Source organism: Mauremys mutica, chromosome 8 (genome assembly GCF_020497125.1).
Source record: "Mauremys mutica isolate MM-2020 ecotype Southern chromosome 8, ASM2049712v1, whole genome shotgun sequence".
Lineage (NCBI taxonomy): Eukaryota > Metazoa > Chordata > Testudines > Geoemydidae > Mauremys > Mauremys mutica.
Window position 1 is genome coordinate 3,112,801 of NC_059079.1, and position 20,653 is coordinate 3,133,453.

Sequence of the window (20,653 nt, forward strand, 5' to 3'; positions counted from 1 at the left end):
CAGCACCTGCACAACGGGGCCCCCATCGGTCAGCTGAGGCCAAGGAGCCACTGTCCCGACAGCCCAGAATTAACCAGGGGTCCAGGAAGGATCAGCCCGTTAGAATTCCCAGTGACGTGTCCCGGAGGGTAAAGGGGATCTAAACCCGCCTGCTTCGTGGATTCAGACGCTTCCCCACTGGCCAGGATCTCCCAGGACTGTCCGTCCTAGGATTTCCTGCACTTTTCTGGGCCTGGCCTCTGTCAGCGACAGGATACCAGGATAGATGGGCCCCTGGCCTGGTCTCTTCCAAATCTTGTGGCCCCGTGGTCCTTGCAAGGGGAGAGGCTGCGGGGGCAGCATGCCAGGCAGACAGCTCAGTAAGTGAGGACAGACCCGGGAGGAAGTGGCTCCTCCCTGCCTTGAATCGCGCTGGTTTCCCAGTGGGCAGGGACAGTGAAATCGCCCCATTTCTCCCTGCCAGCCTGTTCCCAAATTCCTCTCGCACTGAGACCCAGCGCGGGAAGGGGCAGCCCCTTTTTCTACAAATCCCCCCTCCTACTCGCTTGCCTGCCAGGGTTCACCAGCTCTACCGATGCTAGTGGGTATCAGCACCTAGGAAGAGCTTTGCTCCCCTGGTGCCAGCTCTGGGTAGTGGGTGTGTGATGGGGCATCTGCCACACACTGGCCTATAAAGGGCTTAAGGGACCCTAAGGAGGCTGCACAGAAAGCAGCCAATAGGAGAGGGGCTGGGAGTGGCAGCCAATCAGGGCCGGGCAGGCCTACATAAGAAGGGCTGCTGAGCAGAGAAGCATCAGTTGCTCCCTGGAGCTCAAGGAGGGAGGACTGGCTGCCTTGGACAGAGCAGCACTGGGTGGGATCAGGAGAGAGAGAGAGCGTGAGCACGAGCACGCACGCGCACGCGCAAGCTCCTGGCTGGCTGCTAAGACTGGCATGCTGAGGCCGCGAGATAAGGGCGGCGAAGGTACTGAAAGCGGCCCAGGGAAGCAGAATGAGAGGTTGGAGGGGATGCATTGTGTGGCTACTATCCACAGGGTCCCTGGGCTGGGACCCGGATGAGTGGACGGGCCTGGGTTCCCTCACCACTGAGGAAGGGGCTGGACTGTCAGACGGTGGTACCTCCCCGTGGAAGGGGAGAGCACAGTGTGGGGCTTTGTCCTGAGAGGACGCTGCAGTCCTTGGAACGACACGGGTCCAGGAGGAGAAGTGATGGTGGTGAGACATCACCAGAAGAGGGTGCTCTGGCTAGCAGAGCTAATCCCCAGGACAGCCAGCAGGAGGCGCTAGCGTGATGAGTCGCAGCCCGTCACAGGGTAGTTTCCTTGAAGCCCCAGCTCCTGGAGTCCCGTGATCACAGCAGAGGCACAATTTTCATTTCAAAAGACACAAGTTTCTAGCCCCCATCACTGCAGAAAACCAGGCGCAGGTGACCCCAAAAGGCTCCGAAAGCAGAAGGTGAAGCACCCTGAACATGTGCGGTCTCATGGTTTGGGGGAGCCTGCCTCCCTGGGGTGGGAAACCACATTGGTCTGAGCAAGAGACTGGGAACCAGGCACTTCCCTGGGATTGTGACCCCATTGCGGCGAGCTGGTGATCGTCCGCCGTGGCCGCACCCCTCTTGGAGAGCTCTGCTGGGCACAGTTAGGTTGTGGGATGCCCTTCAGCTGCCCCCGCTGGGCATATCAGGGCACCTCCTGCTGGGCACACATCTGTGCCTCACCCTTACTGCCCCAGGCGGCCTTCCCCAGAGCCGGTCCCTGCCGATGCGCCCGTCACCGCAGCGTCTGGGCACCCCGCACCGGCAGACTGGTGGGCTCCCTCCTGGGAATTCTGGAGCTCCCTGCAGGCCTCGGCATGGGGCAGCCGCGTGTAAACAGCCACGTGTGCCCCACTCAGCGAGCTGCAGAGCTAATAATAGCGCAGTGAGGTCAGCGCCGTTCCCCAGCGCTTCCTGTTTTGCTGCAAAAGGCCCCGTCTGCGGGTGGGGGTGGGGGTGAGGATGGGGTGAGTGCGCCCAGGGCGGCGCGGTAACCTTTGCTGGGGGAGTTTACGTTCGCGCCTGGCGCGCTGGTGACGCGCTTGGGACGCTCCCCGGGTCCCTGCGCCAGGCTGACATTAAAGCAGTGTGCGCTCCCCTCCCCCAGCCCCAGCCCGAGGCGTAACCCTCTGGGCAAGCAGCTCCCCTGGGCCGGCTCCGCTGGGCTCCTCTGGGCAAGCAGCTCCCACATGCTGCCAGCTCCGCTGGGCTCCTAACCCTGCGGTGGGCCGGCCCGGCGGGTGGAGGAGAGGGATGGTGGAGTCAGGCGTGGAGCAGGGGACGGCGAATGGGGCAGGGCAGATCCGGGGGCACCTGGCCCACTGTGGGTGAGGCAGGGCATGGCTGCCAATTCCTCCAGGTTCCTGGCTGACGGCTGGGTCTGGGCCAGCGCAGCCCCCCGGCCCCGACAGAAGGAGTTTGCCTGTCCGCCCCCCTCTGCTAGTGGCAGAGCTGCGCTCACATGTCCGTGGGGCCGGGGCTGGAGGCAGGGATGGGCTCTGCACCGTGCCATGGCTCCGGCTTGGGGATCCCCTGGGTCCCTGGTGAGGAGGCTGAGAGGGCAGAACGTGCCGCCGGGAGGCTGAGCCGGGCGCGTCCGGGGCAGCAGGAGCCAGGGAGGACCTGGTCGCGGGTCTGCCGTGCAGCGCAGCCAGAGCCGCACCGAGACAGCTCAGCACTAAACCCATAGTCGCTTCCCCTCTGGCGGCGCCTGGGCCGAAGGGCCTGCGGAGGGAAACGCCCGCCGGCTGCTCAGCAGGGCCGAGGTCGAACTGCCGCGTCCAGACCGAGGCCCGTGCATCCATGGCCGGGAAGGTGCTGGCTTGGCAGCCATAGACTGATGGGCGGCGGGCCTGGCCCAGCTCCCCCTCCGCTCCCACTCCCAGTTCATGTCAGCGGGGATGGCGGCTTGCATTTCCACAGAGCCCCGAGGCGAGTCTGTCTCTCCGCCCGCCCCCCGGAGACGAGCCAGGATCCCCCCATCCCCCAGCCCAGGGCACCGTGCGGGGCAGGTCTCCCCGAGGGTTCACTCGCCCCCTGAAGGGAAAAGTCCAGCATCTCGTTCCGGAGTTGGTCTGCGGCTGAGATGGTGCCGGCTGGGACCTTGCCGGCTCGACCGGCTGGAGCGTTAGAACAATCCTGCCTTGGCTGGCTGGGCCCGGGAGGCGAGCGCCACTCGCGCTCAGCGTCAGATGGGACACGAGAGGTGGGGCCAAGCGCCAGGGGAGGGCCAGGGAACAGAGCCAGCCGCTGGCAGCACAGACGAGAGGAGCAGGCTGGCAGGTGTGGGAGGAGAGGGCTCCTGCTGCCAGGCAAGGGGGTACGGGAGGAGCTGGGTGCCAGCTGTATTGCTGCTGGGACTCAGCGCCAGGGATCCCATCCATGTGCAGGGGGGCTGCGGGTCCCAGGCAGGTGATGTGGAAAGTTCCCATGGTGCAAAACGGGGCACATCAGCCCCCATGTTTGACACCGAGGGGCTGGCAGGCCACGCGGCAGGTTGGTCGCGTCCAGGCCGAGCCGGGAGCAATCCACCGGGGTCACCCTTTGGCCTCAGAAACCTCACCATATCCAGCCAGATCAGCCGCTCTCCGGGCCCCATCCTGTGAGGCACTGAGCACCAGGTGGGAGCCGGTCAGGACCTGGGAGGATCAGGCCCTGCATAAAGCCCTCTGGTGGCAGTGGGGTGTTCCCCGCCCTGCTCTGTCTGGCCACGGGAGTCAGCCGAGCGGGGAGCGTAGAGGGGAAACCGAGGCGCAAGGCCACTCCTTGCAGCCAGTCTCCAGAGACCTGCTTCGGAGCAGGCTGGTGATGCCCTGGGTAGACATTACGGTATCCGAGGTAGAAGCCAAACTTGAACAGCTAAACGGAAGTAAATCGGGGGGCCCGGATAATCTTCATCCTAGAATATTAAGGGAATTGGCGAGTGAAATTGCAAGCCCGTTAGCGATGATTTTTAATAAATCTCTAAACTCGGGGGTTGTACCGTTTGACTGGAGATTAGCTAATGTAGTTCCTATATTCAAGAAGGGGAAAAAAAGTGACCCAGGTAACTACAGGCCTGTTAGTTTAACATCTGTAGTATGCAAAGTCATGGAAAAAATTTTAAAGGAGAGAGTGGTTACGGAGCATGAGGCCGATGGCAACTGGGACAAATTACAGCATGGATTTATGAAAGGTAGATCGTGCCAAACCAACCTGATCTCCTTCTCTGAGAAAGTAACAGATTTTTTAGACAAGGGAAATGCGGTGGATCTAATATATCTTGATTTCAGTAAGGCGTTTGATACGGTACCGCACGAGGAATTACTGGTTAAATTGGAAAAGATGGGGATCGAAATGAAAATCCAGAGGTGGATAAGGAGCTGGTTAAAGGGGAGACTGCAGAGGGTCGTATTGAAGGGGGAACTGTCGGGTTGGAGGGGGGTTACCAGTGGAGTTCCTCAAGGTTCGGTTTTGGGTCCGATTTTATTCAATCTATTTATCGCTGACCTGGGAACCAAGAGTAGGAGTGGGCTGATAAAGTTTGCGGATGACACCAAGTTGGGAGGTATTGCAAATTCAGAAAAGGATCGGGATATCCTCCAGGGAGATTTGGATGACCTTGTAAACTGGAGTATTAGTAACAGGATGAAATTCAATAGTGAGAAGTGTAAGGTTATGCATTTAGGGATGACTAACAAGAACTTTAGTTATAAGCTGGGGACGCACCAGTTGGAAGTAACGGAGGAGGAGAAGGACCTAGGAGTCCTGGTTGATCGTAGGATGACTATGAGTAGGCAATGTGATGTGGCTGTTAAAAAAGCTAATGCGGTCTTGGGATGCATTAGGCGAGGTATTTCTAGTAGAGATAAGGAGGTGCTAGTCCCGTTATATAAGGCGTTGGTGAGACCTCATTTGGAGTATTGTGTGCAGTTTTGGTCTCCCATGTTTAAGAAGGATGAATTCAAACTGGAACGGGTACAAAGAAGGGCCACTAGAATCATCCGAGGAATGGAAAGCCTGTCGTATGAAAGGAGACTTGAGGAGCTGGGTTTGTTTTCCTTAACCAAAAGAAGGATAAGAGGAGATATGATTGCACTCTTTAAATATATTAGAGGGATAAATACCAGGGAAGGAGAGGAATTATTTCAGCTCAGTGCTAATGTGGACACGAGGACAAACGGATATAAATTGTCAGTCAGGAAATTTAGGCTTGAAATTAGACGAAGGTTTCTAACCATCAGAGGAGTGCAATTCTGGAACAGCCTGCCGAGGGAAACAGTGGGGGCGAAGGACCTCCATGACTTTAAGATTAAGCTAGATAAGTTTATGGAGGAGATGGTATGATAGGATAACGGGCTTAGTCAATAGGTCAATTAAGTGCCACACTGGTAATTAGTACAATGGGTCAATGATAGGATATTGTTAGCCTTTTTCCAGAGGGTCTGGCTGGAGAGTCTTGCCCGCATGCTCGGGGTTCAGCTGACCGCCATATTTGGGGTCGGGAAGGAATTTTCCTCCAGGGTAGATTGGCAGTGGCCCTGGAGGTTTTTCGCCTTCCTCCGAAGCATGGGGCAGGGGTCGCTTGCTTAAGGAGTGGGTGGATCGGCTTATGTGGCCTGCATCTTGCAGGAGGTCAGACTAGATGATCATAATGGTCCCTTCTGATCTTGAATTCTATGATTCTATGATTCCTGGGGGATGCACCCCTCCGCCCGGGCTGCTCCTGGCTCCAACCAGAGCCGAGGCTGCCTCTGCAGGGCTGAGAGCAGGGGCTGACAGAGAGGCAGTGATGCACAGTGGACAGAGCACTGGGCTGGCTCCTAGTCTTGGCTCTGCCCCGGGGCTGCTGGGGGAACTTGGGCACGTTGTTCCCCCTCCCCGTGTCTCCCATTCTGCTGAGGAGCTCTTTGGGGCAGGGGCTGTCTGTCCCCCTGCACAGCACCCAGGGCAGGGGGCCGGCGGGAGGCCCCGGCTCTGCCGGAAGAGAGTCAGCGAAGGCACCGGGTCTGCGAGGGCCGGGCCGGGCCGGGGAGGGGAGGGGGCGGCTTTCCGAGGTGCAGGGAGATTCCCCCCTCGGACTGCGAGCTGCTCTCGGTTGCTGATTGATTCAGAGAGTAGCTCAGAGCAGGGCTGGCGGCGAGGAGGAGGCCCCGGAGAACATGCTGACGCCGGGGTTTCTGTTCTGCAGTCCGGAGTCGCTCAAAGGGCCCGATTCTCCCCTCGCTGACGCTGGCAGGCTGGTAGGGCCCTGAGAATGGAGCTGTGGGTTCCTAGCTGGAAGGGGCTCTGTCGCCCGGTGGTGCCTGCGTGAGAACTACCCCTGTCATTCCCCACCCCCCACCCCGCTGACTGAGGAGGGCTGGACGTGACCACAAGACGTGGGCAGGCAGATCTCCCGACAGCTCCTATTCCAGCCTGGCTCCCCTAGACACAGCTCTGCCGGTGCCCCTCACTCCCGACCCGCAGCCCGCTGGCTATTCCAGCCTGGCTCCCCTAGACACAGCTCTGCCGGTGCCCCTCACTCCCGACCCGCAGCCCGCTGGCTATTCCAGCCTGGCTCCCCTAGACACAGCTCTGCCGGTGCCCCTCACTCCCGACCCGCAGCCCCTTGCTATTCCAGCCTGGCTCCCCCAGACACAGCTCTGCTGGTGCCCCTCACTCCCGACCCGCAGCCCGCTGGCTATTCCAGCCTGGCTCCCCCAGACACAGCTCTGCCGGTGCCCCTCACTCCTGACTCGCAGCCCCTTGCTATTCCAGCCTGGCTCCCCTAGACACAGCTCTGCCGGTGCCCCTCACTCCCGACCCGCAGCCCGCTGGCTATTCCAGCCTGGCTCCCCCAACCCCAGCTCTGCTGGTGCCCCTGACTCCCGACCCGCAGCGCCCCTGCTATTCCAGCCTGGGTCCCCCCACCCCAGCTCTGCCGGTGCCCCTCACTCCCGACCCGCAGTCCCCCTGCTATTCTAGCCTGGCTCCCCTAGACACAGCTCTGCTGGTACCCCTCAATCCCAACCCGCAGCCCGCCAGCTATTCCAGCCTGGCTCCCCCCACCCCAGCTCTGCCGGTGCCCCTCTCTCAGGCCAGTTAAAATCGAAGGGATTGTTGCCTGAAGCAGGGCTCAGAGTTCAGCCTGCCAGGAGCTGCTGGTGCTCAGGACATGAAATGAGCTGTGACGATGCGGTTCTGGCGGGACCCAACTGAGAGTGCCAATTCAGGACCAATTGCTTAAACAGGGCAGTTACAGCCCTAGGCTGGGGTTTTTCCACCTCTAAGGCAAACCAAACCAGCCAGACAAAAAGGACTTTGGTTTCACCCCACTGGCTAACCACAAGTCACACAAGCAATTTCCTTAGACACTCCAGTCTCCCAGTATCACCACCAGTGCACTCGCCCTGGGGATGAATGGTTATGAAAACCAACACCCCAATAAAAGAAAAAGGTTCTCTCGATCCCAAAGGACCAAGCCCCAGACCCAGGTCAATATACACATCAGATCTTACCCACAAATCACGCTGTTGTCAATCCTTTAGAACTGAAAATCTAAAGGTTTATTCATAAAGGGAAAAAGGTAGAGATGAGAGGTAGAATTGGTTAAATGGAATCAATTACATCCAGTAATGGCAAAGTTCTTAGTTCAGGCTTGTAGCAGAGATGGAGTAAAACTGCAGGTTCAAATCAAGTCTCTGGAACATCCCCCGCTGGGATGGGTCATTCAGTCCTTAGTTCAGAGCTTCAGTTTGTAGCAAAGTCCCTTCAGAGGTAAGAAGCAGGACTGAAGACAAGATGGAGATGAGGCATCAGCCTTTTATAGGCTTTTCCAGGTGTAAGAACCTCTTTGTTCTTACTGTGGAAAATTACAGCAAAATGGAGTCTGGAGTCACATGGGCAAGTCCCTGCATACTTTGCTGAGTTACAAGGCGTATCTGCCTCCTCTCAGTGGGTCAGTTGTGTAGCTGATGGTCCTTATTGGGCCATCAAGCAGGCCAGGCAGAGCTAACACCAACTTGTCTGGGATATCACCCAGAAGCAGAGCACAAACTTGAAATACAGACAGGGTAGAGCCAATATTCATAACTTCAACTACAAAATGACACATGCACACAGACAGCATAATCCTAACCAGCAACCCATAACCTGGTCTTACACACCTTATATGACACCCTGTACATAAGATTTGGTGCCACTACAGGACCTTGGTTGCAACCATGTTCTATATGGTCCCAGATTATATCAATAACGTCACACGAGCCAAGAGAAATGCTCCCCCTGCTAGAGCATCGCCTAGGAACGAGACGCATTTGTGAGTGGGGAGCTGCCCCTGGGCCAGCTGGACCAATGATCGATCTCTTCAGCTACAGCTGCCCCATGTCCTTAGGACGTTGCCTCGTGACGTTTCTGAGGCCAGCACATTCCACATGGGCTCTTGTTGTGTGGATGGTCATGGCAGACATTACCGGGGGTGTGTGGGGGAGTGGGCACTGTTACACAGCCAGCCAAGCGCACGAGCAAGTGCTCAGTCTTGGGCAGACAAGCTGCGGGTGAGGCCCTGGTTCTGTGCAGAGGCAGCTGAGCAAGCCGCAGCAGCATTACTCTCTGCTTTGGGCTCTGATTAGAGTCGTGGTTTGAGGCGGCTGCCCCCTGGGAGCTGGGATTTCCCCCGTGCTGGTTGTGACCCGCTCTGGTCCAGGCCGGGTGCATGTGGGTAAATAAGCCAATTGCACTTTGAATAGACCCTGACTCCACGTCACAGATTTCTCCTGCGCTGGGAAGCCACAAGGCTCTGGGCCCCTGCTAGCATCAGTGGAGGAGCAGGCGTTTCTGTGCTCCAGGGCTTGCTGCATGCCTCAGTGGGTCTGAGCAGGGCTGGGTGCATTGTGGCTAATGGAGTCCCGGTGCCATCAGACCCGGATGGGAGCCCTCCCTGAGCAGGCCCTAGCAGGAGTCTGCACTCATCATTCTCTCTGCTGGCAGCTTTCACCCGGCTCACAGCTCTGTGGTTGCTGTGATGCGGCTGGGGCAGGTCTGTCTCAGCAGGATTTCCCTGGCGCGGGCGGCTGGCACCACGTGAAATGTTGCTCAGCGGAAAGAAGCAGGAGGGGAAATCGGTGTCAGGTGCCCTGGAAAGTGCCGGTGCGCGAGGTGACGGTTGGGCCCTGGCGCGTGGAACAATCCGTCTGGTAGGGGAAGGAGCCACCCCGCAGGGGGGTTCCCCTGGCTCCCCTTCCAGGGCAGGTTTGGCAGTGATGTGTACACAGACCTGTCCCCGAGGTCCTGCCCCCAGATCTGCATTCGCCCTCTGCAGCTGGCTGGGGGTGAGGGATGGAGCCCGTCCATTCCCGTCCAGAAGGGCCCCTGGTGCCCCTCCCTGCTCTCTGCTCCCATGTCAGGGACCCCAGCGAGGGCCCTGACCTAGACTCTGTCACTCGGCTGTGGGGTATTTCGCTGTGGGGCGCTCAGCACGGCCACCCGCTCTGAGACTGCGGCTAATGCAGCTGCTGGGCCGCGCGCCCCAGGCAGGCCCGGCTCCCGGGGAGTCGCTCTCTGGCTCTTGGGGCGTCGCCGGCTCCGAGGACGGACATTGCAGCTGGAAGGGATTTCACTCAGCAAAGCTGGATCCGTCTGGATGGTGCCCCTGCCCGGAGCGCAGCCGTGCCAGGTCCCTGGCGCTCTGCTCCCCCCGGCGTGTTCATGGCCAGGCCGGGCCCCTGGCGCTCTGCTCCCCTGGGGTGTTCAGGGGCAGGGCCGGGCCCCTGGCGCTCTGCTCCCCCGGGGGTGTTCATGGCCAGGCCGGGCCCCTGGCGCTCTGCTCCCCCCGGCGTGTTCATGGCCAGGCCGGGCCCCTGGCGCTCTGCTCCCCCGGGGGTGTTTGGGGCCGGGCCGGGCCCCTGGCGCTCTGCTCCCCCCCGGGGGTGTTTGGGGCCGGGCCGGGCCCCTGGCGCTCTGCTCCCCCCCAGGGGTGTTTGGGGCCGGGCCGGGCCCCTGGCGCTCTGCTCCCCCCCGGGGGTGTTTGGGGCCGGGCCGGGCCCCTGGCGCTCTGCTCCCCCGGGGGTGTTTGGGGCAGGGCCGGGCCCCTGGCGCTCTGCTCCCCCCCGGGGGTGTTTGGGGCCGGGCCGGGCCCCTGGCGCTCTGCTCCCCCCCGGGGGTGTTTGGGGCCGGGCCGGGCCCCTGGCGCTCTGCTCCCCCGGGGGTGTTTGGGGCCGGGCCGGGCCCCTGGCGCTCTGCTCCCCCGGGGGTGTTTGGGGCCGGGCTGGGCCCCTGGCGCTCTGCTCCCCCCGGCGTGTTCATGGCCAGGCCGGGCCCCTGGCGCTCTGCTCCCCCGGGGGTGTTCAGGGGCAGGGCCGGGCCCCTGGCGCTCTGCTCCCCCGGGGGTGTTTGGGGCCAGGCCGGGCCCCTGGCGCTCTGCTCCCCCCCGGGGGTGTTTGGGGCCGGGCCCCTGGCGCTCTGCTCCCCCGGGGGTGTTTGGGGCCAGGCCGGGCCCCTGGCGCTCTGCTCCCCCGGGGGTGTTTGGGGCCGGGCCCCTGGCGCTCTGCTCCCCCGGGGGTGTTTGGGGCCGGGCCGGGCCCCTGGCGCTCTGCTCCACCGGGGGGTGTTTGGGGCCGGGCCCCTGGCGCTCTGCTCCCCCGGGGGGTGTTTGGGGCAGGGCCCCTGGCGCTCTGCTCCCCCGGGGGGTGTTTGGGGCCGGGCCGGGCCCCTGGCGCTCTGCTCCCCCGGGGGGTGTTTGGGGCAGGGCCCCTGGCGCTCTGCTCCCCCGGGGGTGTTTGGGGCAGGGCCGGGCCCCTGGCGCTCTGCTCCCCCGGGGGTGTTTGGGGCAGGGCCGGGCCCCTGGCGCTCTGCTCCCCCCGGGGGTGTTTGGGGCCGGGCCGGGCCCCTGGCGCTCTGCTCCCCCCCGGGGGTGTTTGGGGCCGGGCCGGGCCCCTGACGCTCTGCTCCCCCCCGGGGGTGTTTGGGGCCGGGCCGGGCCCCTGGCGCTCTGCTCCCCCGGGGGTGTTTGGGGCCAGGCCGGGCCCCTGGCGCTCTGCTCCCCTGGGGGTGTTTGGGGCCGGGCCCCTGGCGCTCTGCTCCCCCCCGGGGGTGTTTGGGGCCGGGCTGGGCCCCTGGCGCTCTGCTCCCCCCCGGGGGTGTTTGGGGCCGGGCCGGGCCCCTGGCGCTCTGCTCCCCCGGGGGTGTTTGGGGCCGTTCTGACATCGCTGCTGTGGCAAGTCAGGCACTTCCTGTTTACCTTGTGGCGGGGAGGCCGTTGCCTGGAGGCGTTAGAACCGAAATACTTGCCCGGGCTGTGGTCACCCCAGAGCGGGGACAGGGAAAGCGGGCCTGGGGGTGGGACTGTTTGTCCTCAAAACAACTGGGCGTAACTGTGTCACAACACACGCACACAACGAGGTGCACACGCAGTCAGGGACACATGCGGTTGGTGCCCACACACGCGTGGTGAGGTACAGACATACATAGATCAGGTACACACACAAACACATACAGGCACGTGATCAGTCACACACCCACGTGCAGGCACACATGGCTGGGTACACACACACTCACACACACACACACACACACACGCATGCATCCAGAGTCAGGTACGCACACACGTGGTCAGCTACACACATGTACGTACACACTTGGCTAGTGTGCGCGCACATACACACACAGCGCCCGGCTCCAGCCCATGTGGTAGCAAATCGCAACCTCAGCATGAGTCAGCAACGCGACGCTGCTGCAAAAAAAGCAGATGCAATTGTCGGTTGCATTAGCCAAGGCAGCGCCTGCAAGTCACGGGAGGTGACAGTACCGCTGTACTCGGCACTGGTTAGGCCTCAGCTGGAGAACTGGGTCCAGTTTTGGTCACCGCTGTAGAGACAGGAAAGTGGAAAGGATCCGGAGGCGAGCGACAGAGATGATCAGAGGGATGGAACGCAGCCGTGGCAGCAAAGGCTGAAGGACCTGGGTGTGTTTAGTTTGGAAAAGAGGAGATTAAGGGGGGACATGAGCGCGGCCAGTCTCCAAATACTGGCAAGGCTGCCCCAGAATAGATGGCGAAAGTCGTTCTCCCTTGCCCCAGAGGGCAGGACAAGAGGCAACGGGCTCAGACTACGGCACAGCAGATCTAGGTTAAATCTCAGGACAAACGTCCTAACCACAAGGCCGGTCAGCCCCTGGGACAGAGGCCTTGGGAGGTCCTGGCGCTAGATGGGAAAGGCAGGGCCCCTGGGTGCAGGGGGTGCCCGGGGGTGGGGACCGGGCCAGGGTAGGTGCCTGGCGCTAGATGGGAAAGGCAGGGCCCCTGGGTGCAGGGGGTGCCCGGGGGTGGGGACCAGGCCAGGGTAGGTGCCTGGCGCTAGATGGGAAAGGCAGGGCCCCTGGGTGCAGGGGGTGCCCGGGGGTGGGGACCAGGCCAGGGTAGGTGCCTGGCGCTAGATGGGAAAGGCAGGGCCCCTGGGGGTGAGGACAGGGCTTGGGGAGCCGGGGTGATGCCGGGGCCTAGACCCAGCAGAGCCGCTGCTCTCGCAGCCTCTTAGCCTTGGAGGCCAGACGGGGCAGCGTGATCTGCCCTGGCCGGGCGCAGAACCTCTGGCCGAGTCGCTGCCCCTCTACCCAGGGGTTCCAGGCTCCCCGAGAATCCCCCATTGACACTAGCTCCAGCCAGCGAGTGACCCGTCCCCACGCTGCAGCCAGGGGAAGGCGAAACCACCCAGGTCGCTGGCAATTCCTGCCCCACCCCAGACCGGGCGATCAGTGAGACCCAGGGCAGGCGGAGACCTGGCAGAGCCCTGCCCACCCAGTGCCCCATCCCCGCCCGTTGGGAGATGTGCTGCTAGCAGGCACAGCTCGGCCCCGCCGGCTCGTCACCCCGGCCCGGGAGCCGCCCCGAGGAGCCCAGGCCACTGAGCCGAGCTGGCTGGGGACGGGGATCCCCGAGATCCCGCTGGCTGGGCAGCAGAGCTGGCCCGTGCCATGGGCCGGTGGTGCTGAGGGTGCCAGTCGCAGCAGTGGCCAAGCCCTGTGCTGGCTGGGGGAGCAGCTCCATGCTCCAGCCTGGCCCTCCGGCGCCCCCTGCTGGCTGTGTGTTGTATCTCTCTCTGTGTGTGTCTGTGCATTGTAGTGCTGTGTGTGTGTGTCTGTGTGCCGTGTGTGTGCACTGTACTGCTGTGTGTCTGTGCTGTGTGCGTGCGTGTCTGTGTGTCTGCCTGTGCATTGTAGTGCTGTGTGTTGTATCTCTATGTGTGAGTGTGCACTGTACTGCTGTGCGTGTGTGTTTCTGTGTGTGTGTGTGCCGTGTGTGTGTTTTAGCTGTGTGTGCCGGGTGTACGTTGTATCTGTGCGTGTGGCCAGTGCCCCACAGGTGACAACTCCCTCCTCCCCCGGCTCACTCTCTGCCCTCGCAGGTGCCTGGAGGGACACCGGTGGCAGTGCCAGGGGGTCCGGGCCCTGGCAACGCTCCCCTCTGCCCCCCCCAACCCTGGCCCAGTGCCTCGGGGCTGCAGTGACCCTGGGAGCTCTCTGGGGCGGGGATCCCTGCAAAGCCGCCCGGCCTAGTGCGGCCCTGACCCACAGGCTCCCTGGGGCGGGGCAGCCTCCCTGCTGGGAAGCACTAGGGGGTGCCGCCCCCCCCCCAGAGCCCATGTCCCTGCGGCCCCCGAGCTGAGCCTGGGGCTCCCAGGGAATCGCTCCCGGCAAGCGGCAAATGGCCCCGTTTCCCTCCTAGCGAAGGGTAACAATGCCCCAGCGGGCACCGAGCGCTGGGCTCCACCGGCTGCATGGGGCGACATGGGGCACCCTAGAGCTCCTGAGACTGAGACAGGTTGTAGGCAGGTGCTAGTCAGACACCCCCCACCCCCAGCTCCACCGGTGCCCCTCACTCCCGACACGCAGCCCCTGCTAGCCCAGCCCTGGACTCCCTCCCCCCAGCTCCACCGGTGCCCCTCACTCCCGACACGCAGACCCTGCTAGCCCAGCCCTGGGCTCCCTCCGCCCAGCTCCACCGGTGCCCCTCACTCCCGACACGCAGCCCCTGCTAGCCCAGCCCTGGGCTCCCTCCCCCCAGCTCCACCGGTGCCCCTCACTCCCGACACGCAGCCCCCAGCTAGCCCAGCCCCGGGCTCCCTCCCCCCAGCTCCACCGGTGCCCCTCACTCCCGACACGCAGCCCCTGCTAGCCCAGCCCCGGGCTCCCCCACCCCAGCTCCGCCGGTGCCCCTCACTCCCGACACGCAGCCCCCTGCTAGCCCAGCCCCGGGCTCCCCCTCAGCTCCTGACTCTCACTCCTGACCCGCAGCCCCCTGCTGTGCCAGTGCCCCAGTCTCCAGCTGACTCCAGCTGTCTGTCTGTGTTTTCCCCCCAGGCGGCTGTGACCTACGGACAGACGGAGCTGCAGGAGCACTGCCTGGTGTTCGTGGAGGATCGCACGCAGGTGTTGTTACTCAGGGAGTGGGGGGGGGGGGCACAGGGCGGCAGGGCTTGGCCAGAGGTGCACGGCCTGAGGTCTAAGAGCACAAGGTGTGGGGGGGCGGGGGCTGTGCATTGGCCTGCCCCTCCATGAGCTCTGACAATACCCCCGCCCCCTGCATGCGGCCAAGGCCCCGCGTGGGCCCTGGGCAGCCAGGAGAAGGGGTCAGGACAGGGGTGCAGTGGAGGGGGGATGGGATGGGGCAGGGCAGGGGGTGGTGGGAAGCGGGAGGTGCAGAGAGCTAGTAGGACAGGGACAGGGGGTGCTGGGGGGTGGGTGGCAGGGTACATGCCCGGGAGGTGTGGGGAGGGGTTCTGTGCCCGCCTCGTGCCAGGTGGGGTCAGCCCCGCTGCCAGGGGTGACCCGGCCCGTTTGCGGCACCGCAGGAGGTGGTGCAGACACGGAGTTTCCACGAGCTGTCGGCCGCGGCGCTGGTGGCCGTGCTGCGCAGCGACCGGCTGGCCATCGACGAGCCAGACCTGATCCGGGCCGTGCGGGAATGGGCCCACGTCAGCTCGGTGAGTGCCGGCAGCCCCCACGGCCAGGAGCTGGGGCCCACCAAGCCAGGGGCTTGCTGCAGGCATCTGAGCCCCCATCATGGGGGTCACCCAGTGAGTGCATGGCACAGCTGGGAATGGACCCCCCCGACTCTAACCCGTAGACCCCACTCCTCACCCAGAACCGGGAGAGAACCCAGGCGTCCTGGCTGCCAGATCCCTCCCAGAGCTGGGGTTAGAACCCAGGCGTCCTGGCTGCCAGCCAGAGCCAGCTCCAGGCACCAGCGCAGCAAGCAGGTGCCTGGGGTGGCCAACGGAGAGGGGCAGCACATCCGGCTCTTTGGCGGCAATTCGGGGGCGGGTCCCTCAATCCTTCTCAGAGGGAAGAACCAGCCGCCGAATTCCGCCAAATAACGAAGCGGCGGCGGTTATGCTGCCGCTGACGTGCCACCAATTGCGGCTTTTTTTTTTTCCCCGCCGTTTGGGGTGACGAAAATGCTGGAGCTGGCCCTGGTGCCAGCCACCCCCTCCCACCCTGGAAAAGCAGAGCGCAGGGCCCCAGGGTGTCCCAGGTGAGGGCACCTGTCCCCAGCTCCCAGGCTCCGGCTGCCACCCAGGCCCCAATCTCTGGGGCACAAGCACAGGTGATGCCAGTCCCTGCCCACCTCTCAGTGCTCCCCTGTCTGCCCTGGGGGCTCGATGCCAGATCATCCCCCCACCCGCTGGCTCCCGGGGTCATGGATCCGGCCCCTGACCCTGCACTCCTGTTCCAGGCTGTCCTGGAGCGGCCAGTGGCCGAGGTGGCAGCGGGGCCGGTGCGTGAGCTCCGCCTGCCCCTGCTCTCACCCCATGAGCTGGCAGCCCTGGAGACCAACAACCAGAGGGATCCGCTCATCCCGGTGAGGAGCCGGCTGGCTGTGTCCGTCTGCCTGTGTCTGTCTGTCCATGCGCCCCGGCTGTGTGTGTCTGTCTGCCTGTGTCTCTGTCTGTCCATGGGCCCTGGCTGTGTGTGTCCGTCTGCCTGTGTCTGTCTGTCTGTCCATGGACCCTGGCTGTGTGTGTCCATCTGCCTGTGTCTGTCTGTCTGTCCATGGACCCTGGCTGTGTCTGTCTGTCTGCCTGTGTCCGTCTGTCTGTCCATGGGCCCTGGCTGTGTCTGTCTGTCTGCCTGTGTCTGTCTGTCTGTCCATGGGCCCTGGCTGTGTGTGTCCGTCTGCCTGTGTCTGTCTGTCTGTCCATGGACCCTGGCTGTGTCTGTCTGTCTGCCTGTGTCTGTCTGTCTGTCCATGGGCCCTGGCTGTGTCTGTCTGTCTGCCTGTGTCCGTCTGTCTGTCCATGGGCCCTGGCTGTGTCTGTCTGTCTGCCTGTGTCTGTCTGTCTGTCCATGGGCCCTGGCTGTGTCTGTCCGTCTGCCTGTGTCTGTCTGTCTGTCCATGCACCCCGCTGTGTCTGTGTCCGTCTGTCTGTCCTTGTGGCCCTTGCTGTCTACGTCCATCTGTCTGTGTCCGTCTCCCTGTCTGTGTCCGTCTGGCCATGCGCCCTTGGGGGGGGCACATGGGATCCGCCGAAGGCCCTCAGGCCGCCCCTGGGGGTGGGTTTGGACTGTGCCCCCAGGGTGGGGAGCCTGCCAAGGGACTGGGGTCAGGACGCTGCTGCCGGGGACAAGCAGGGACGTTTGCGGCGCTGACCCAGACGTCTGCCCCACAGCCCCCTATGCCAGGCACCAGCCCCATCGCCCTCTCCATCCCCGTCACTTCTCGGCACGTCTTGCAGCCCTGTCCTGCCCCCAAACCCCAGGTGCCCGGCCCTGTGTCCGGCTGGGCCCGGCTCTGAGCCGTGTGACCAGGGCAGCCAGCACAGCAGCAGCCTGGTGTCCCCCCCACAGGTCGAGTGCATCGCCGAGGCCTGGAAGTGCCACGTGCTGAGGAAGGGCAGCGGGGCACCATCCCGTCTGTGCCAGCGCCGCAGGGGCACCCAGCCCCGGGAGCACCACAGCTACCTCGAGTGAGGAGGCGGCAGCCAGTGGCGGGCGCCGGGCGTCGCCGGGGAGCAGGGAGAGGCTGGTCCCTCGTCTCCGGGATGAGTGACGGGGCAAAGTGCACTTCCCAGGACGCTGCCGGCCTTGCGCACCCATCGGGCCAGAGCCGGGGGCAGGCCTGGCCCATCCCAGCTAGTGCCGGGCCAGGCTCAGGGCTGCCATTGTCCTGCGTGGGGGGGCAGCGCTGAGACGGCGCCTGCCCACAATGCTCCCCCTTGCCTGAGTCTGCTGGGAGGGCCAGGTAGGCTGCCCAGCTGGCATGGCTGGGGGGGGCAGGGCAGGGCTCCCACCCATCATCTCCTATTCAGGCATGGCCAGATCAGCTGAGAGCTCCCTGAGCCGACAGCCCCGCTCTCTAGCAGTGGATTGGGACGGGCCTGGATTTTCCTGTGGCCCAGACAGGAGGCTGAGTGGGGTGACATGACAGCCTCCTGTCTGAGCCTGATCTCGTGTGGAGCTGGGGAAGGTCAGGTTAGTACCTCCCGCAGCCCGGGGCCAGCTACAGCAGCCCAGGGACTGCTCTAATATACACCTGGGCTGTAACAAGGGCTACTAGCAGCCCAGACTAGCCAGAGGGCCCAGCCCAGTAGCGTAGCTGGGGGGAGCGGGGGAGCCGCCACTCCCTCACCGAGCACAAGTGGCTCCGGGTGTCTTCAGCGGCACTGAAGCTTCATCGCCGAAATGCCACCGAAGACCCGGAGCGAGTGAAGGTCCCGCCGCCGAGGTGCCGCCGAAGACCCGGAGCGAGTGAAGGTCCCGCCGCCAAGGTGCCGCCGAAGACCCGGAGCGAGTGAAGGTCCCGCCGCCGAGGTGCCGCCGAAGACCCGGAGCGAGTGAAGGTCCCGCCGCCGAGGTGCCGCCGAAGACCCGGAGCACCGCCCCGTCAGTAAAAACGCTGCAGCGGGTGGCGCCTCTTCCCTCCACCTGGCTACGCCACTGGCCCAGCCTGGTGGGTGAGCCCCATCCTGCCTCTCCTGGGGTGCGTGCTGCCCAGGGACCCCCCTGAGCTGGAGGGAGCCCCAGCTTGGGATGCCAGCTGCTTTCCAGCCCCTTTGTGCCCAGGCCCTGCCTCAGGGCCGACCTCTCCAGCGTGTGCATGATCCCGGGCGGGGGTTGGAGGCCCACCAGCCCCAGGGCCACACCACGCCCCTCACCAGGTCGCAGGGCCACCAAAGGAGGGGGCCAGCCCTGGCACATGCTGGGCCAGGCCTCCGGGGGGTCACGCGGGGCCCTGGGGCTGCCCTGCAGCACTCACAGGATCAATAAAACTCCATGGAGCTCACTGCTGAGTCAGTGTCTTGGTTTCAGCAACGTCTCAGCTGGGGGGAGCCCAGGGCTGGGCTAGCAGGGGGCTGCGTGTCGGGAGTGAGGGGCACCGGCAGAGCTGGGGGTGGGTAGAGCCCAGGGCTGGGCTAGCAGGGGGCTGCGTGTCGGGAGTGAGGGGCACCGGCAGAGCTGGGGGTGGGTAGAGCCCAGGGCTGGGCTAGCAGGGGGCTGCATGTCGGGAGTGAGGGGCACCGGCAGAGCTGGGGGTGGGTAGAGCCCAGGGCTGGGCTAGCAGGGGGCTGCGTGTCGGGAGTGAGGGGCACCGGCAGAGCTGGGGGTGGGTAGAGCCCAGGGCTGGGCTAGCAGGGGGCTGCAGGGATAGACTAAGGGGGTCTGGGGAGGATTTGCCCATTGATGGCCTATAGCCAGCACCCCACGTCCCTGCACCCCACGTCCCTGGGTGAGTCGGGGTGGGGGCAAGGGGCCGCTGGTCATTACTGCCTCCCGCTGGAGCTGTGCCTGGGAAGGCCCTGGGGACAGCAGGCTCCCCTTTGTGACTGTAGCCCCAGCTGGGGGTCTGGACTCCTGGGTTCATTGCCTGTCTCTGCCACAGGCCCCCTGGGGGACCTCAGGGAAGTTGTGTGCTCACTCTGTGCCTCAGTTTCCCCATCTATGGCAGGGCTGCCAGGCTCAGACATCCAGGGCCCACAGAGGGGTGGCACTGGAGATGGGGTCCTCCAAGGCTGGTAGTGAGGGCACCTGACAGCTGGGTGGGTCACAGCAGTGGGCACAGTGCAGCACGTCCAGACCGGCCCCCCCATCTGTCTGTCTAGCCTGCCCAGCCCCCTGCAGTCTCTGCCCATCCCACGTAGCAGCAGCCACTCCGGGGCAGTGCAAGGCGCTGGATCCCGAGGCCGGCGCTGCTCTGAGCCGTCCCTGTGGCACTGATGGGTCTCTACCTCCAGGGACCCCAGCCAGCCCGTGGCCCTGGTGCAGCCTGACAAGCCCTTGGCATCTCCTCTGCCTGCCCCCGGCCACGCTGAGCTCATGCCCCCTGGCTCACTGGCTCCGGGTCTGTGCTCGGTGCGGTCACCTCCGCCTGGCCTGCAGCTAGCCCCTGGGGGTGGGCAGAGCCGGGGCCACCCAGCAGCGCTCTCCCCTGCTGCCCAGGGAGACCAGAGGCAGAGGTGAGGGGCCCGCCAGTACAGGGTGGGGACACTGAGGCCAGGATTGCCCAGGACAGTCAGTTCCTCCGGGGCCAATGGGGGCCAATGCCGGGATGTGCTGCCCTGCACGCCCACCTGTCCAGGGGGTCCCGCTTGTCTCCTGCCGGCAGGGCGGGGGCAGGGCAGGGACCTTACTCCAGCTCCTCTTTCCCGGGCCCCGCGCCAGGGACGTGACGGAATCTATTCTTGGCGCCCTGGGAACTGGCAGCTGAGCCCCAGGGGAGTTTTAGCTCAGCCCAAAGCAGCTGCTGGATTTCTCCACTGGCTTCTTTGCCAGGGTGCTCCGGAGCGTCCGGCCAGGGCAGGCCCAGCTCAGGCACTTTGCTCCTGCTCACACCCAGGGGTTTGTCAGCCGAGAGGCAGCCAGCAAAGACCACGGGTGAAACCGGGGCGGGGGGGGGGGTGTCTCAGCCCAGGCTGCAGCTTCAGGGCTGGCCCTGCCCTGAGTGCCCAGGCTCAGCAGAGTGGGGCTGGGGCAGGACCTGGCTGACGTGGGGATGCTGATTCAGTAGGGGGTGATGCCCTGCCGGGCCCATGCAGAGCTGGAGGGGAGCCTTCCCTGGCCTAGTGCCCCAGTGTGGGGGTTAGCTGGGGGGGGGCAGTATGAGCTGCTGGGGGGCTACGTGGGGATCGGCTGCGGGGGCACCACGCCCTGCTGTGGCCATAGCACCAGGGGCAGCAAAGCAGCTGAGTCCAGGCCATGCGGCGAGGAGGGGCAGGCTACCACCCATGTTTGTTTCGGGTGTGGGTTGCTAAGTGGCCAGGGAGTGGAGCCCTGGCTGGCTGCCCTCTGGCATTCACTGACTCATCCGCTGGCGCGGGGAGAGGTAGGAACAGCCTTGAGCCTTGGCGGCCTGGCCATCCACCCCCCTGCTGCTCTGCCTGCCTGGCTTTCGCTGGCATTACCAGTGCCCCCCACCCCGAACCGCAGCCCCTGCTAGCCCGGCCCTGGGCTCCCCTCAGCTCTGACAGTGCCCCCCACCCCGAACCGCAGCCCCTGCTAGCCCGGCCCTGGGCTCCCCTCAGCTCTGACAGTGCCCCTCACTCCTGACCCGCAGCCCCTGCTAGCCCGGCCCTGGGCTCCCCTCAGCTCTGACAGTGCCCCCCACCCCGAACCGCAGCCCCTGCTAGCCCAGCCCTGGGCTCCCCTCAGCTCTGACAGTGCCCCCCA

The 20,653-nt window shown here is 64.2% G+C and overlaps 1 protein-coding gene across 4 annotated transcripts in view; it reads left to right on the plus strand.

The window, feature by feature from the left end:
* Window positions 1-18,264, plus strand: part of BTBD19 (BTB domain containing 19) — a 63,389-nt gene extending 45,125 nt beyond the window's left edge. For 2 of the 4 annotated variants that reach the window (XM_045026556.1, XM_045026555.1), the window contains 2 exons: window positions 14,351-14,419; window positions 14,842-15,868. In XM_045026556.1, coding sequence (XP_044882491.1) covers window positions 14,351-14,419; window positions 14,842-15,366 — 594 coding nt within the window. In that variant the 3' untranslated portion in view covers window positions 15,367-15,868. Of the gene's footprint in view, window positions 1-14,350; window positions 14,420-14,841; window positions 15,869-16,837 lie in introns of those variants that run through there. The other 2 variants (XM_045026557.1, XM_045026558.1) reach the window with 2 other exon arrangements.
* Window positions 18,265-20,653: the final 2,389 nt, after the last annotated feature.